At 41.9% G+C, this 17,323-nt stretch overlaps 2 protein-coding genes across 2 annotated transcripts in view; one reads left to right on the top strand and one right to left on the bottom strand.

The window, feature by feature from the left end:
* FRMPD1 (FERM and PDZ domain containing 1) overlaps positions 1-4,888 on the bottom strand; it is a 156,027-nt gene extending 151,139 nt beyond the window's left edge. Inside the window, exons 1-2 of the mRNA XM_061132341.1 lie at positions 4,752-4,888; positions 81-203 (exon numbers count right to left, since the gene is read on the bottom strand). The gene's annotated coding sequence lies outside the window, so the exon portion shown is untranslated. The remainder of the gene's footprint in view (positions 1-80; positions 204-4,751) is intronic.
* Positions 4,889-10,184: 5,296 nt separating this feature from the next.
* TOMM5 (translocase of outer mitochondrial membrane 5) lies at positions 10,185-14,344 on the top strand. Its single transcript, XM_061132114.1, has 2 exons — positions 10,185-10,391; positions 13,002-14,344. The coding sequence occupies exons 1-2, from the start codon at positions 10,271-10,273 to the stop codon at positions 13,034-13,036; spliced, it is 156 nt and encodes a 51-aa protein (XP_060988097.1). The 5' UTR covers positions 10,185-10,270; the 3' UTR covers positions 13,037-14,344.
* The last annotated feature ends 2,979 nt before the right edge of the window (positions 14,345-17,323 follow it).

Here is a 17,323-nt window from a genome sequence, read left to right as displayed (position 1 = left end):
CTGTATACTAGCTTGGCTCCCTTTTGCTGAAGGCCTGGAACAGATGGGCTGGTTGCCACATGCTCCTAATACACACTTACCTGCTTCCTTCCCCTGATGTCTGCAGTCTTCACACTTCACAGAATCCCAGAGCATCAATCCTGGAAGGGACTTTAGAGACCAGCCAATCCAAGCCCTCATTTTACAAACAGGGACACTGGAGCCTACAAAAAGGAAGACACTTGTTCGAGATCACACAGCTCATGAATGAAAGAGTTGAGACTAGAACTGCTGAACAGGAGATTCATCTCGCTGGGGTGTCATCCTGCTTCCAACTGGTTCTCATACTCTCTGCCCTAGTTGGCTTTCCTACGCTTGACACAAAATCCACACCCTCTTGAGGTGTGCCAGCAGCCTGGAAGGCTCACTCACAGTGCACGAACCTAGCTCAGCTGGCCCGGGGCTCTTTCCCTGCAGAGGAATGAGTGTCATGTGACTTGGAAATACACACTGTGCAGGGATGCATGTGACGTTCATGTGTATCAGTCATTGCATGTCTTCCGAGTCCATCAGGTTGAGAAGGAAGCAGAGCCTATGAGTCATTTATAATGTCTCAGACTTCTAAGTCTTTTCTAGGCTTACAATTTCAGGTTACCCGACAACAAAAGCTTTGATACCATTCCTCAAAATCAACTTATTTAACAACAAGCATTTACCTAGGAGACACTTACTGAACAGTTCCCATCTGCTAGGTACTATGAGATTTAAAATGGGTAAGACATGACGGCTATCCTTTTTAAAGGACGGAGAAGAGCACATACACAATGGCAAGAGATTGTGCTCAGAGCTTTGACATTCTCACAGGAGTAGGAACAGGTCATGTAGACACTCAGCTAAGCCAGCACAGGAGAGTTAGTGAAGGCTTTTCTTAATTTTTAATTTTATTTGTTTTTAATTTAGTTCTTCCAATTTTACTATAATATAATTGACATAAAGCACTATATATGCTTCAGTCAAACAGTTTACTAATTTGACTTGCATACATCATGAACTTGTTAAAATAAATTTAGTGAACATTCGCCATCTCATGTAGATACAAAATTAAAGAAATAGAAAAAAACATTTTTTTCATTGTGATGACAATTCTTAGGATTTACTCTCTTGACAATTTTCATATATAACATATAGCAGTGTTGTATTTATCATGTTGTATATCACATCCCTAGAACTTATTTATCTTATAATTGGAAGTTTGTACTTTTTGAATGCTTTCAATTACCCCACCCCCACACCCCATCTCTGGTAACCACAAACCCTATCTCCTTTCCTATGAGTTTATTTTTGAAGTATAGTTGACCTACAAGATTATATAAATTCCTGTTACACAAAATAGTGATTCAATATTTCTGTACATTTCAGAATGATCACTGTGATATGTGGTCTCTATGCCAAAAGATATTATATAACTATTGACTATATTTCCCACACTGTACATTTTATACATGTGACACATTTATTTCACAAGAATTCTGTATCTCTTAATCTCCCTTACCTATTTCTCTTCTCTCCCAAACCCCCTCCTCGTCAACAATCATCAATTTGTTCTCAGTGTCTATGACCCTGTTTCTGTTTTATTTTATTGTTTGTTTTAAATTTTACTTATAAGTGAAACCATGTGGTATTTGTCTTTTTCCTTCTTTCTGATTTCACTTTACTTAATACCCTCTAGGTCCATCCATGTTGCTGGAAATGGCAAGATTTCATTCTTTTTATGGCTGAGTAATATTACACTGTATATTTATTTATACCACTTCTTCTCTATCCATTCATCTATCAATGGGCCCTGAGGATACTTGTGTATCTCAGCTATCATAAATAATGCTGTAATGAACATGGCAGTGTATATATCTTTTCTAATGAGTGTTTTCATGTTTTTCACCCAAAAGTGAAATCACTGGCTTGTATGGTAGTCCCATGTTTAATTTTCTGAGGACCCTCCACACTGTTTTCCACAGTGGCTCTGCCAATTTTTTGTCCCCAGCGACAGTGCACATGGGTTTCTTTCCTCCACACCCTTACCAACACTTGTTATTTGTTGTCTTTTTGATAATAGCCATTCTTACAGGTGTGAGGTGATGTCTCGTTGTCTTGATTTTCATTTCCCTGATGATTAGTGATGTTGAGCATCTTCTCATGTACCTGTTGGTCATCAGCATGTCTTTTTTGGAAATATGTCTATTCAGATTGTCTGCCCATTTTTTAATTAGGTTGAGTTTTTTTGGGTGGAAGGGATGTTGAATTGCATGAGTTCTTTGACCATTTTCTATATGAACCCCTTATCAGCGATATTGTTTGCAAATATCCTCTCCCATTCAGTACATGACCTTTTCATTTGTTGGTAATTTCCTTCACTGTGCAAAAGCTTTTTAGTTTGATGTAGTCCCAATTGTTTATTTTTGTTTTTATTTCCTTCACCTGAGAGGACATGTCCAAAAAATATTAACCCAGATCAAGGCTAAAGAGTATAACACCTGTGTTTTCTTCTAGAAGTTTTATGGTTTCAGATCTTACATTTCATCTTTTGTTGTCATTGTTCAGTTTCCAAGTTGTGTCCAAGTCTTTGCAACCCCACAGACTGCAGTATGCCAGGCTTCCTTGTCCTTCACAATTTCTTGGAGTTTGCTCAAACTAAAGGCAAAAGAGAAAAGGAAATATATACCCATCTGAATGCAGCGTTCCAAAGAATAGCAAGGAGAGATAAGAAAGCCTTCCTCAGTGATCAGTGCAAAGAAATAGAGGAAAATAATAGAATGGGAAAGACTAGAGATCTCTTCAAGAAAATTAGAGATACTAAGGGAAGATTTTATGCAGAGATGGGCACAATAAAGGATAGAAACAGTATGGACCTAACAGAAGTAGAAGATATTAAAAAGAGGTGGCAAGAATACACAGAACTATATGAAAAAGATCTTAATGACCCAGATAACTACGATGGTGTGCTCACTCACCTAGAGCCAGACATCTTGGAGTGTAAAGTCAAGTGGGCCTTCAGAAGCATCACTACAAACAAAGTTAGTGGAGCTGATGGAATTTCAGGTGAGTTATTTCAAATCCTGAAAGATGATGCTGTGAAAGTGCTAGACTCATTATGTCAGCAAATTTGGAAAACTCAGCAGTGGCCACAGGACTGGAAAAGATCAGTTTTCATTCCAATCTCAAAGAAGGGCAATGCCAAAGAATATTCAAACTACCACATAATCATACTCATTTCACACACTAGGAAAGTAATGCTCAAAAGTCTCCATGCTAGGCTTCAATAGTACGTGAACTGAGAACTTCCAGATGTTCAAGATGGAATTAGAGAAGGCAGAGGAACTAGAGATCAAATTGCCAACATCCACTGGATCACAGAAAAAGCAAAAGAATTCCAGAAAAATATCTACTTCTGCTTCACTGACTATGCTAAAGCCTTTGACTGTGTGGATCACAACAAACTGTGGAAAATTCTTAAAGAAATGGGAATACTAGACTACCTTACGTGCCTCCTGTGAAATCTGAAACCTGTCAAGAAACAACAGTTAGAACGAGACATGAAACAACAGACTGATTCCAATTGGGAAAGGAGTAGGTCAAGGCTGTATATTGTCTCCCTGATTACTTAACTTACATGCAGAGTATACCATGCGAAATTCCAGGCTGGATGAAGCACAAGCTGGAATCAAGATTGCTGGGAGAAATATCAATAACCTCAGATATGCAGATGACACCACCCTTATGGCAGAAAGCAAAGAAGAACTAAAGAGCCTCTTGATGAAGGTGAAAGAGGAGAGTGAAAAAGCTGGCTTAAAACTCAACATTCAAAAACAAAGATCATGGCATCCAGTCCCATCACTTCATGGCAAATAGATGGGAAAACAATGGGAATAGTGACAAACTTTATTTTCTTGGGCTTCAAAATCACTGCAGACGGTGACTACAGCCATGAAATTAAGACACTTGCTCCTTGGAAGAAAAGCTATGACAAACCTAGACAGTGTATTAAAAAAACAGAGACATTACTTTGTCAACAAAGGTCCGTATAGTCAAAGCTGTGGTTTTTGCAGTAGTCATGTATGGATGTGAAAGTTGGACCATAAAGAAGTCTGAGAGCCACAGAATTGATGCTTTTGAACTGTGGTGTTGGAGAAGACTCTTGAAAGTCCCTTGGACAGGAGATCCAGCCAGTCAATCCTAAGGGAAATCAATCTTGAATATTCATTGGAGGGAACTGATGCTAAAGCTGAAACTCCAATACTTTGGACACCTGATGCGAAGAACTGATTCATTGGAAAAGACCCTGATGCTGGTAAAGATTGAAGGCAGGAGAAGGGGACGACAGAGGATGAGATGGTTGGATGGCATCACCAGCTCAATGGACATGAGTTTGAGCAAGCTCCAGGAGATGGTGAAGGACAGGGAAGCCTGGGGTGCTGCCGTCCATGGGGTCGCAAAGAGTCAGAATGATTGAGTGACTAAACAAGTCACAGATTAAGGCCTGGACTTTATCAGCACTTCCTTCACTCACAATGTGTACAAACAACATATAGCTATTCAAATTTGATATGCTAGAGCGAAATATTTGGAGAAGGCAATGGCAACCCACTCCAGTGTTCTTGCCTGGAGAATCCCAGGGATGGAGGAGCCTAGTAGGCTGCCGTCTGTGGGGTCTCACAGAGTCAGACACGACTGAAGCGACTTAGCAGCAGCAGCAGCAGAACGAAGTATATTCCTACCTTTAGGAAGCTTTATGTTTTCCAAGATGAGAAACTATGCTTGTGGGCATCTACTTGTTCGCTTTGATCAGGCAGGTGTGTCATCTGGAAAATGCCGGGGACAGGGTGTGGAGAATTCATACCGGTAGCCTCGTCCTTTTTTTCCTATGGGCATTAAAAGTAAGGAGCTCATTTCCAGCTTTTGCAAAGGTCTCCTGACGTGGGATGAAGGCAAGTCTAACAAAAGTGGATGTGCTGTCAATGAATCAATAAGAGATTCTTTTTTCCTTCTAGCTCTTTCTTTCACTTGATAAATATTAAATCAGCACTTATCATACAACAGGTTCTACATTTTTACTAACAGGCAAGAAACTATATCCAGCTGTGTATAAGCACATTCCTACAACATATACTATGTGTGTTTTGCGTGATGGGGGTGAGGTGGGAGTAGGGGCAAAATCAATCATCTAGCCTCTGCCAAGGAGATGGCTGGTAATTATTATGTGCTCTAAATAATGTCAATGTAAAGTAAACCCTGGAGTATATTTTACCTCTCCTGCTGCTAAATAATAAGAATTTACAGCAGAAGGAGGAAAACCTCTTCTGAAAACAAACAAAATTTCCCATCTCTTGTTTGTAATTCCCAGAGATCTGGAAATCTGACACCTATACTCTTGGCCAGAGAGTGCTTTTATTCCTTAGGAAAAAAAAATGGTGGGAAGGGTCACTGAGAGAAGTTGAGAACTCTGAGTTTAAGGTAACAATTATAATGATCAAAACATGTTAAGGGTCCACAAAGATTATTACAAGAATGTTTCTCAGAGTAATATTTATAGGGAAAATATCAAAGTAATCTAAATGCTCAAAGGTAGAGGTTAATTACATAAATTATGGTACATTCATATAGAGAATCAGAGAAGGCAATGGCAACCCACTCCAGTGTTTTTGCCTGGAGAATCCCAGGGATGGCGGAGCCTGGGGGGCTGCCGTCTACGGGGTCTCACAGAGTCAGACACGACTGAAGTGACTTAGCAGCAGCAGCAGCATATAAAGAATACCACAAAATTATACACACACACACACACACACACACATATGTATAGAGACAGAGAGAATTCTATATGTATATGATAGAAGAACAAATCCTGAAAGGATTATCACCAATATCCATAGTGGTTGTTGAGTCATGGGGGACTGTTACTTTTTTTTCTTCTCTAATTCTGTATTTTGTAAATTTTATAATAAATGTACTTTTATGGAAAAAAATTTATCAAATTTGTCATATGGGTTTAATATTTCTATTGCTAAAAATAAAGCAAGTAAATCTTATATTCATTCTTTAACTTTGTCAATGATACTCTAAAATTATTTAAATAATTTTTATGTAGCCAAAGAAAAACAAGTTATACTAAAACAATGAGAAATTAATAACTATAAAAATATGTGGAATTTTGGGTAAATTTTTGTGGACAGTTTCCTTTCAACCTAATGTACAAAGCTACCAATTTTTAAATTCTAGGTTAGCATTCAATCACTCAAGGCGTCACTGCTGAGTTTTCACCATGTATAAATACCTGTTGTGAATTGTTTAGAGGCTTAAAGGACATGTTGTTTGTACTTGAGGTGCTTACAGTCTACTTGGAAAGAGATCAACAAAGTCCGGAGAACAAAGTCATAAAAGTTAGATAGAGAACAGGGCATTATGGGGTACCCAGGGGGCTCAATGGTCAAGAATCCTGCTGCCAATGTAGGAGCCTCCGGAGACATGGGTTTGATCCCTGGGTCAGGAAGATCCCCTGGAGGAGGAAATGGCAAGCCACTCCAGTATTCTTGCCTGGAGAATCCCATGGACAGAGGATCCTGGCAGGCTGTAGTCCAGGGGGTCCTGAGCGGCTGAGCACACACATACACGCAGGATATCATAGAAAATAAATGCTAGTGAGATGAAGGTTATCAAAATTCTACTCATCTTTTGAGGCTCAGAAGGCCTCTCTTTCTAAAGATGCCTCTAGCTGGGCAGTAACTCCCAGAAGTGTCACCCCATCTGATGGGGGAGGACTCTGGCTAGCTTTGTCACAGAGCAGGGGGCCCAAATGGCCTTTCCTCGTGCTGACCTTTGTTTCATTCATCATGGGTCCTGAGTGGGCTTCAAAGTCAAGTTTATTTGGGGAACACCAAACCAGGTTCATCTCCTGAAGAAAAGAGGAAGGAGAAGTTTGGAGCTAGATAATAACACAGCCTAGATTAATTACTGGTGATGCACGTAGAAACATGGAAAGAAGGGCTCCCCTCAGCCTGCCCTTTCCAAAATGGGTTCAACAACAACCCATTCTTACAATCCACACCCCTGAGTGGAGGATTATCAATGAGAATATCCACAAAATATCAAAAGCTGCAAGGTACACTGAGAAAACTGGCAAGCTGAGGGCACAGACTCCTACCCCAGCCCCAGCTGGCTCTGCCTCTAACTAGCTTCTCTCTGGACCTGTTTTCTCACCTGAAGGGGCTGTAGGTTCAATACGTGAAAACTACACATCCCCTATAAATCAGAAGCCACAAAGTTCCTGTGATTATATGCTGGAATTATTCCCCAATCATGAGTCACCTCGCAGTCTCTGACTTTGCAAATACAAATTCCTCCCCAGTGATAGACATTGAAACGGTTAATTATTTTTGGGTAGTCTGTACACAGTGAATGCTTGTGTACAGTACCATCTGGGAAGTTGAGGCAAAGGAAACAGCTCTTAAAGCCCTCCTGGGATGGAAATGAAAAACAAGACAGGTTGTGACATCAACTACCATTTGATCAGACTAAATAATACAATATCAATATTAAATTACGTGTGCATACTTTTTACTTTTGCCTTCTGTGGCGAAGTACAGGGAATTCTCTGCTTTTAGCCTTTAATGCAAGATTATAAAGGAAGAACAGGAAAGACAGACACAGAATTTCAGCATTTTAGAACTGCAAGTGACTTTAAAGATTTGACCCAAGTCCCTCATCATTTCAGTGAGGAACAAAATGAGGGGTCCAAGATGTGAAACAGCTAATTCCAGTATTAACTTCCTGAAGCATGGTCTCTCAATTTACCTCACCTACACCAACCATAACTGGACAATACCACCACTAACATAACAAACAAAAAAGCGAAAAAATAAAAACCATGAAGAGAAAAGACAAATAGCCAAACCTCTTTTACTGTTTCCTCCATTACAACTAGAGGAACCATGCAAGGGGAAGAGAGTTAATCAGGATGAACATTTCTGAGACAGGAACAGTTCACCTTCTAGCCTGCGACCAGAACCAATTCCTCACCCCAAGACACAGCTACGTCATATTTCCACCCACTACTTTCCTGTCTCTCTACAACAAGGCAAGCACTAGACCTTTGGAAGAGAATTGTTACGAGAGTAACACTGTCCTTTAACAGATCAGCCACAAATTACCATATCATCAAGTAAACATTGGATGAACAAAATGCAAATGCTAACCATCTGTTCTTTCTCAGCAAGAAGTATGATTTTCTATTAATTTCTCCCCTCTTTGGTTCCCTATGAATCCAGGGAAGTTACTCAAGAGCATCTTAACAAAGAAAAAAACGGGTAGTTCCATATGAGAACTGTTTATCTAAATTCAGTCAGCATTAGAGACCCAAGTTACTGGAATCACTTAAGAACTCACCCCTTTCCAATCCGTTTTGCCTCACTATTCAGATGGATGTGGGATGCTACATTCTTCCTACCATGGAAAACACACACATTCTGATATCTCACCACATCTGATAATATTTCGATGTCCATACCCTCCAGACCAGAACGCCCTAGATGATACAATTAGAATTCAAATGCACAGACTGTTAGAAGCGAAAGGGACTCTCAAGAGAATTGAATCATGTCTCCTCTCTTTATAACTGAAGAAACACGGCTGCGGTGGAACAGAGACTTGTCCCGCCTCACACGCTAGATACCGTAGTGCCGATCTGAAGGCTGTGTCTCCAGTCTTCCGGTTCAAGCTCTTTCCACAGCCCCTGCTACTTTCGAGCATCACTGCAGGCTTTCTAAACGCTCTCAAAGGTTAGGTGGAGCTCTTCCTCGGGAGTCAGCCCCTCCCATTTCAGAGCTGTCTCTGCTCTTCCACTGCATGAATTATAGATGCAAGAAGTTACTAAAGCCTGAATAGGCAGATGAGTTCCCTTTCTTGACCCATTCTGTCCATCAGGAAGGTGGTCAGCAACACTTAAGAGTTATCAGTTCCTCCCATAGTTAAATTCTTGCTCTAATTCATCTAAAATCCACTGTCACTATGCAAAGTGCATAGCACACTGAAGAAGGAGCGTTCTGCTTTTGAGTTCATCAGTTCAGTCATCTGGTTCATGTCTAAGAATTATATATATGACTGGTCGGCGTGCATAATTTGGGGCAGCAGCCTTCTAACAACCGTTTGATGATTCTTCGACAGGAAATCTGGTTGCATTAAATTCCTTCCTTCTGGCTCCAGAGATGCCCATCTAAGCAGGCGCTAATGTCTAATAAGACTAACAGAGGAACAACAGGGTTCACGGGAAAGAGAATTCAACTTGACATTATAATTATTTGCGTTAGAACCTTGCCTCTGCCCATCGCAGACCGACTTTAAAGTCGTGGTTTCTAAGCCTCTCCCGTAAATCTGTAAAAATGTAAGATGTTGAACAGATCTAAACTTGATTCATATATAAGGTATTATTGGTCCAATACTATACTTTGATAGTATTGTCAAAGTATAGTGTTGGACCAATACTATAATTTGATGATCGGTTAACTCCAGAAATGAGAAGACAACAATAATATGAAAAATGTTGAACACTCTGTGTCTGGGATCTTATCAGTCTAACTAGGTATAAAACTCTGCTCAGCAACTTACTAGTTGTGTAATCTTGAGCAAGTTTCACCATCTTTATCTTTTATCATTAAAAAGTTCAAAAATACTCAAAATAGAAGACCAGGATTAACTAAAGTGATACACCATCACCAGCTTAAGTAATTTTCAGTAGTTTGCTAATATCCGTTCACCTTTCTTCCCCAACACGTTCCCCGCTCCGAGATATTTTAAAACAAATTTGGGCAAGCTGTTGTTTTAAAGATCTCAGTGCTTCAGTTTTCTCATCTAGGAAATGAAGATTATAACATCGAATTCATGGGATTGCACTGTATGAGTATCCGTAAGTGTTAACGATTATTATTTATGATGGTACCTATGCAAACCTCCCCTTCTAACGGGCTCCCTGCAGCTACGCGCACAGGGCTCAGGGCAGAGGTTGTTAAACAAAAGCCCTGGGAGAACACAAGTCCTGCGTCGCTAAGACGGCGAGCACCCTCTTCAGGCCGTCCTCCTTCAGAACAGCTCAATTTAAGGAGAAAGTTTGTCCTTCGCAGGCTCTCGTCGCCACGCGTGAAAATGAGGGGCGGGAACAGGAAATGGGGTTGGGCCGAATTCCGGGCGCCGGGAGGCTGCGGAGAAGAGTCGAGAGGGTGGCAGCTGGAAGCCGTTAGCGAGAGCTGAGATGTTCCGGATCGAGGGCCTTGCGCCGAAGCTGGACCCGGAGGAGATGAAACGGAAGATGCGCGAGGATGTGATCTCCTCCATACGGAACTTCCTCATCTACGTGGCCCTGTTGCGAGTCAGTAAGTACCCTCCCAGGCTGTGGCCGCGAGACTCGCAGGGCGCTCGCCGCCCCCTGCCCTCCCGGCTCGGGTCCCACCGGCCCTGTGGGGGCCTTGGAGCCAGAGCTCAGCGGTTGCGGGGAGCAAGGGCTGTGCACGTTGAGGGCGGCGGGCGCGGGCGGGCAAGGCTTCGGATTGGCGGGTCAGCGTCGGGTACCGAGTGCACGCGGCGAGCCGGACCCTGAGGTTAATCACTCAGCCCCTCCTCGTCTTAAGGACGATTGAGTTGAAAGAACCTCTTAAGGTTTGCGGGTGCGATCCCTGGGATCGGGAAGATCCCCTGGAGAAGGAAATGGGAACCCACTCCGGTATTCTTGCCTGGGAACTCACATGGACAGAGAGCTAAAGTATATGGGGTCGCAGAGTCGGATGCGACTTGGCGACTAAACAACAAAACTAACTTTATCCCCAGGAGCAACCCCTCGTTTTGCAAACAGAAAAACTGGTGTCTAGAGTGGAGCAATAGCTGGCTCAAGGTCATTCAGCGATTCAGTGAATGATCTTGACCTAGAATCCAGAGTTCTTAACTGACTGCCAAGTTTCCATTAGTGCTGACCGCTGAAATCCAGAAGATTTTGTTCCTTTTATTTGTACAGAGGGTGAAGTAGGTAATTACTTTTTCTTTTCTTTTTTTTTAAGGAGAAGAAAGGATCGATAGGGTTAATGGTAATTCCTGAGCATTTTTTTTTTTTTTTTTTTTACGTTTGGTAGAAACTATTTGCATTGGCTGATCTTGGCCCGAGTCTCTGTATATCCTCTTTGTAAATGAGAACTGCACGTTCAGAGGGGACTTAACGCCAAGTAGTAGAATTATAGGCACACAGTACTAGAGCTAGACACAGTTTTCTAGATCAGTGCTCTAGTTTTACTGATAGGAATTTTAGAAGTGCATTGCCCCTGTTGCTCGATTTCCAGTTCAGTTTTCCTTTTCATTGTTCCTTGTTCTATGTTGTTGGTAGGTCTGGATAGAGAGGCAGAGGTGATTCTGATAAATGAAGGCCATACCATAAATGACGGTCATCCTGTGTAAGGCTCCTGTTGGGCCTAAGGCCAGAGTTCTTGAGGTCGGGTCTCTCTTCCCGTGTCCCTGTGACTGTCTGTGGTGTCACTCTGCTTCCCCAGGAGAGGGAGCCCTTGGAAAACGGAAACTACCAAGTCCTCTTGTTCCTTCAACAGCTTGCAACTCTCAACTTGACTAATTTCCTCCTCCTACCTTTTTTTGGTTGACTTAGTTGCCAGTGAAACATTGGCTGCTTTTCAGGGACCTTTGTCTTTGAGATGAATCAGTTTCAAAACAAAACAGAATACTGATCCTTACCACTTTTTAAATTGAGATATAATTTGCATGTTATTCACTTAACCCATTTAAAGTATACAGTTCATTGGTTCTTTGTATAGTCAAGAGTTGTGCAGCCATCACCACAATCTATTTTAAAACATTTTCTTCCCTTCTGAAAGAAACACCATGCCCATTAGCTGTCATTCTCTCATTTTCCCCCTTCTCTAGCCCCTGGCAACCACTAAGGGACTCTTTGTCTTCAGAGGTTTCCCTATTTCAGATATCTTTTATAAATGGAACTGTACAGTATGTGACCATGTCTAGCATAATGTTTTCAAGGTTTGCCCATATTGTAGCATGTGTCACTATTTCCTTTTTACTGCCAAATAATATTCCATTGTATGGATATACCACACTTTATCCATTCTTTTGATGACTGTTATTTTTTTCTGATAAGAAATAGGTTTTTTTTTAAGTATTTAATGTATTAAATACATTAATAATATTGTGTAATCATCACCACCATCTCCAGAACACGTTTTCTTTTGTAAAACTGAACTGTATAGCTGTTAAACAGTAATTCCCCATTCCCTGCCCCTCCCAGCTGCTGGCAGCACCCCACCATCTTTTTTTTTTTTCAGGAACCACTATACTGTGTTCCATAGCAGCAATACCATTTTTACACTCTCAGCAGCAGGGTACAAGAGTACCATTTTTCCACATCCTTGCCAAGTTTTTTGACAGTAGCCATCCTCTTGGGTGTGAACTGGTATGTCCCTGTAGTTTTGTTTTGCATTTCTCTAATGATTGATGATGCTGAGCATCTTTTCCCATGCTTATTTTGGCCATAGCACTGTTACACAAGACAATAATATCACTTCTTTAGATCCCTGTGACAGCACTTCCTTGTTTGCTAGACATTTTTATCTACACCACCCTACTCATAATAACTGAAATAGGACTGTCAGAGTTTTGTTCCTTTGACAGTTACATCACAAAGTAAAAACTTGTCATTTGAAGGAGGATTAGATTTCTTCTTTATGTCCTAAGAGGAGAACTACGTGAAGAGAAGATTTTATATAGTGTAAGAGTGAACTTTATAATAGTTGTAGCTGCACGATGGTGGGATGGGCTCCCTTGAAAGACAGCAGTTAGCTTTTGCTGGGCGCAGAGGCCAAGGCTTAGCCATCATTTGTTTGAAAAATGTGTTGAACTGTGAAATTTATCTCCCAGTCCTGTAATTCCATAATGTAACTTGTGATGAACAGATTCTGGGTTTGTTTTCCTTTCAGCTCCTTTTATCTTAAAGAAATTGGACAGCATATGAAGAGTGGGTGTCACGTGTGAATGCATGGTGTGAAGAACCTGGCTGCAGTTTCTTCTCCTATCTGCAAGTGAATAGGCCCAGAAAGATGGAAGAGACTCTTCGACTGAATGGACATAAAAATTCTGCTTGTTAAGAACAATTTTGGCTCTGGTAACTGACCTTTATAGCTAAAACTTTTTGGCAAGTATGAAGAGACGTTTTACGGTTCTAGTGTTCCCTTATACCTGTGATATCAGCCTCGATGAATGTTGGTGTAATTGTACATCATGATGTCAAACTCCATTTTCTAGCAAGTATGAATTATAAGGGAATTATGTCTGCAATGGCCCTGTCTTGTGAGTCATTTCTGTGTACCTTTTTACTTCTGTTTGGAGTATATTTGTTGAAGAATTCCTCTCCATTAGTTATTGTTTCATGGAAACCAGCACACAAACATGTCATATTTTTAATAAGAAAAATAGGGCTTTTATTTTTCTTATTTTATTTTTCTTTAACCCACATTTTTGCTGCAAATGAACAATCACTGGTGAGACGACTGTAACATTGAGACTATTACAAACCACATTAAATTGAGTTCCTCCTGTTTGGGACTGGAGAATTTGCTTGTCCTGATAAAACAACATGGTTCTATTCTTAAGAAGGCTTTATGAAAGGCAGCATTACTACTTGAGCCTGAGAATATGTAAAACCACCAAAGGGGAAAATGCTGTATTTTTAAAGTCAGGCAATTCTCCAGGTTTGTTGGGAGAAGGGGAGAGTCCTTAACTTTCCTCCCAGATACCATGACATTCACCTCTTTTTCAAGAATTACCTTGAGTTTACTTCCTGTCTATAAATAACAATTATGTTGTTACTTTATGATTTTTCTGTTTTAGACATTGCCTGCTGACTTCTCCTGCATGTGAGGACTATGTCTCTTTCCTGTCCTCACCTCCGTCTCTCACACATCTCATTTCTGCTTCCTTTCTGTGTACTTATTAGTGTGATTTCATTAGGACTCCAGACACTGTTGTTGCCTTTTCCTGCATATCCTTTTGATTTTCCTAGGCTTAGTTTTCTGAACTTATCACACTAAATCAGCTAAACTTTTTGCCATGTATTTAAATTGTTCAGTGTTCAGTGTCATGAGGGGTGCTGTTTTGTCTTAAGTTTTTCCTGGAAAAAGGGCTTATTTGGGACAAGCTGAATTTGGTTTACGGGACACCTGCTCTAAAGTACAGGGCAGAATCTGGCAAAGTGTGAAACAGCCTCCAACATTACAGAACTGTTTTATTATATTAAAGTGAGATGCTTGTTCTCTTGCAAATATTTATCAGTTACAGTTTCTATTATATGTCACGCTCTTGTGCTAGAAGCTGGGAATAGACAATCATGAGACTGCCATTTTGGGGTCTATAATTCATCAAAGGATGCCACACAAATGGATATCTGAAGGACCTCACCTTGCTGCTGATTCAGATTTGAGGGAAAAACTATAGTTATCTTATGGGGAAAGTGTAGAGAAGGGGGAGCCAGGTAGGAATTGATTAAGGTGTTCAAATCATATTGATCAAGAGGAGTTCAAAATTGCTTACTTAAACCTAGACGCAATGGGGGGCTTAGATTTGAAGGGAAGGTCAAAGAGGATGGAATGAGCAGGCCAGTACATGTTGATTCAGAGGAATGTAGTGTAGGGGAAGGAGACGGCAGTGGCACCCCACTCCAGTACTGTTGCCTGGAGAATCCCATGGACGGAGGAGCCTGGTGGGCTGCAGTCCATGGGGTCGCTAAGAGTCGGACATGACTGAGCAACTTCACTTTCACTTTTCACTTTCATGCATTGGAGAAGGAAATGGCAACCCACTCCAGTGTTCTTGCCTGGAGAATCCCAGGGACGGGGGAGCCTGGTGGGCTGCCACCTATGGGGTCACACAGAGTCGCCCACGACTGAAGTGACTTAGCAGCAGCAGCAGCAGTGTAGGGGAAAGAAAGAATTCAGGGAAGACTCTGGAGGTGCAGGGAGTATCTTAAATTATCTGGGTAGACCCAGTGTCATTACATGGGTTTTATAAGAGGGAGAAAGAAAGCTGAGTCAGAGAAGATGTTGCAACAGAAGCAGAGGTTGGAATGATACGGCCACATGCCAAGGAATGTGGGCCGCCTCTGTGATCCAGAAGCTGGGAAGGGTGGGGCACAGATTTTCCCCTAGAACCTCCAGAAGGACCGCAGGGCTGCGGACACCTTGACTTTAACCCCTCAAGACCTGTTTCAAACTTCTGACCTTCACAACCGTAAGGTAATTTGTGTTGTTGTAAGTTTGAATAATTTATTAGAGCAGCAATAGCAAACCAATGCATTTATAGCACTCCTTCCTCATTTCCTGTTACTGTGGCCTCATCCTCTTCAGATCTAGGGTAGATCCTTTATCTGTTCCACCACCTTTGGCAGAATTTTATTCACTGATCAGGCTTGAAGTACTTTCTGGTCCTGGATTATCTTTTATTTATAAACTTTATCAGCTGTGACCATGGCTTTAATTACCATGTATCTTGAAAAAAGTCCCAATGTTTATTTCAAGTTGAACTGTTGGCCGTGTTTGGCTATCCATCTGCCCACCTAGCATCTCCATCTCAGGTATTTTCAGCTTGGCAGGTCCAAAACTGGACCCATTACTTTTCACTGGAAATTTTTTGCTTAAATTCAGTAAACAGCTCCATCAACATAGCTGCTTAAACTACAAATTAGGGAATCTTCCTTGAATCCTTAATCACATCTCCAAACCCCCTCTTGCCATATGAGATACATATTAACAGGTTTGGAGGTTAGGACAATAGTCATTTTGGGGTGGGGGCATTCTGCCTACTACTTGTAATGAAGGTTTAGATTTGGTGGGGAAAAGTTGAAAGTTTCCTCCTGCCAAGATCTGCTTTCTCTGCAAAGTCATTTTCAGACCCCAGCCTTCCTTAATCACTCAACCCCACAGCCATAGCCTAGATTTAGATGTGACTTCTTTCCTCCCAATACAAACAGCTCAGCCCCACTAGACCCTCTCATGATCTTTTCATCCTGCCACCTCGTCTCTGCTTCACCACCTTCATGCCTCAACTCGCTCCACTAGCCAGTGTTGGAATCATTCTTGCATACACCTTTAAAATAGGTTTGATACCTAGGTCAGGAAGATTCCGTTGGAAAGCCCTCTCCTATTTAAGGCCAAACTCCTCAATCCCACCTACATCAGCTACCCAACAATCGTGACCCATCAATTCTCCCTCCCTTTTGTTGGATCATTCCCTGTAGGATTCAGAAGGGCTGTGATTTCCTCTGACTTTTAAAAAAAAGCCCTGTTGCAAATTTGTTCCCCTGGAGGAGATGCTGAGATTTTGTACAGGAGGTTTTAGGGGGAGTATTTGGGGGGACCGGGAAACACTTTCGAGAGCAAGTGAAACAAGTCTGGGCGGGAGGAGAAGTTGAACTGTGGTGCAGATGCAAATAGGGTGATCAACCATGCAGGACTATCCCAGTTTAGCCGGAAACCTCAGTGCTGGGCAAGCCAGAATAGTCGCCCTGGTTGAGAAAGCAGCTTTAGTCAGTCCCACAGATTCAGTTCAGTTCAGTCGCTCAGTCGTGTCCGACCCCATGAATCGCAGCACGCCGGGCCTCCCTGTCCATCACAAACTCCGGAGTTTACTCAAACCCATGCCCATCGAGTCGGTGATGCCATCCAGCCATCTCATCCTCTGTCATCTTCTCCTCCTACCCCCAATCCCTCCCAGCATCAGGGTCTTTTCCAACGAGTCAATTCTTCGCATGAGGTGGCCAAAGTATTGGAGTGTCAGCTTCAGCATCAGTCCTTCCAGTGAACACCCAGGACTTATCTCCTTCAGGATGGACTGGTTGGATCTCCTTGCAGTCCAAATTGACTCTCAAGAGTCTTCTCCAACACCATAGTTCAAAAGCATCAATTTTTCGGCACTCAGCTTTCTTCACAGTCCAACTCTCACATCCATACATGACCACTGGAAAAACCATAGCCTTGACCAGACGGACCTTTGTTGGCGAAGCAATGTCTCTGCCTTTCAACATACTATCTAGGTTGGTCATAACTTTCCTTCCAAGGAGTAAGCGTCTTTTAATTTCATGGCTGCAGTCACCCACAGGTATCTGATGCTAAATGGCCCTTCAGAGAAATCCTGAGCAAGGCCAGAGGGCGGGGCCTTTCTGCCCTTGCATTGCCTAGCCACCACACAGGGGATGCTGGGCCGGTGTACTGTCTGCAGGCAGCTTCCTTCAGCTGAAGGCATCTCCTAA

Source organism: Dama dama, chromosome 29 (genome assembly GCF_033118175.1).
Source record: "Dama dama isolate Ldn47 chromosome 29, ASM3311817v1, whole genome shotgun sequence".
Lineage (NCBI taxonomy): Eukaryota > Metazoa > Chordata > Mammalia > Artiodactyla > Cervidae > Dama > Dama dama.
Note: the sequence above shows the minus strand (reverse complement) of the source record. Positions and strands in the feature narration are given on the sequence as shown.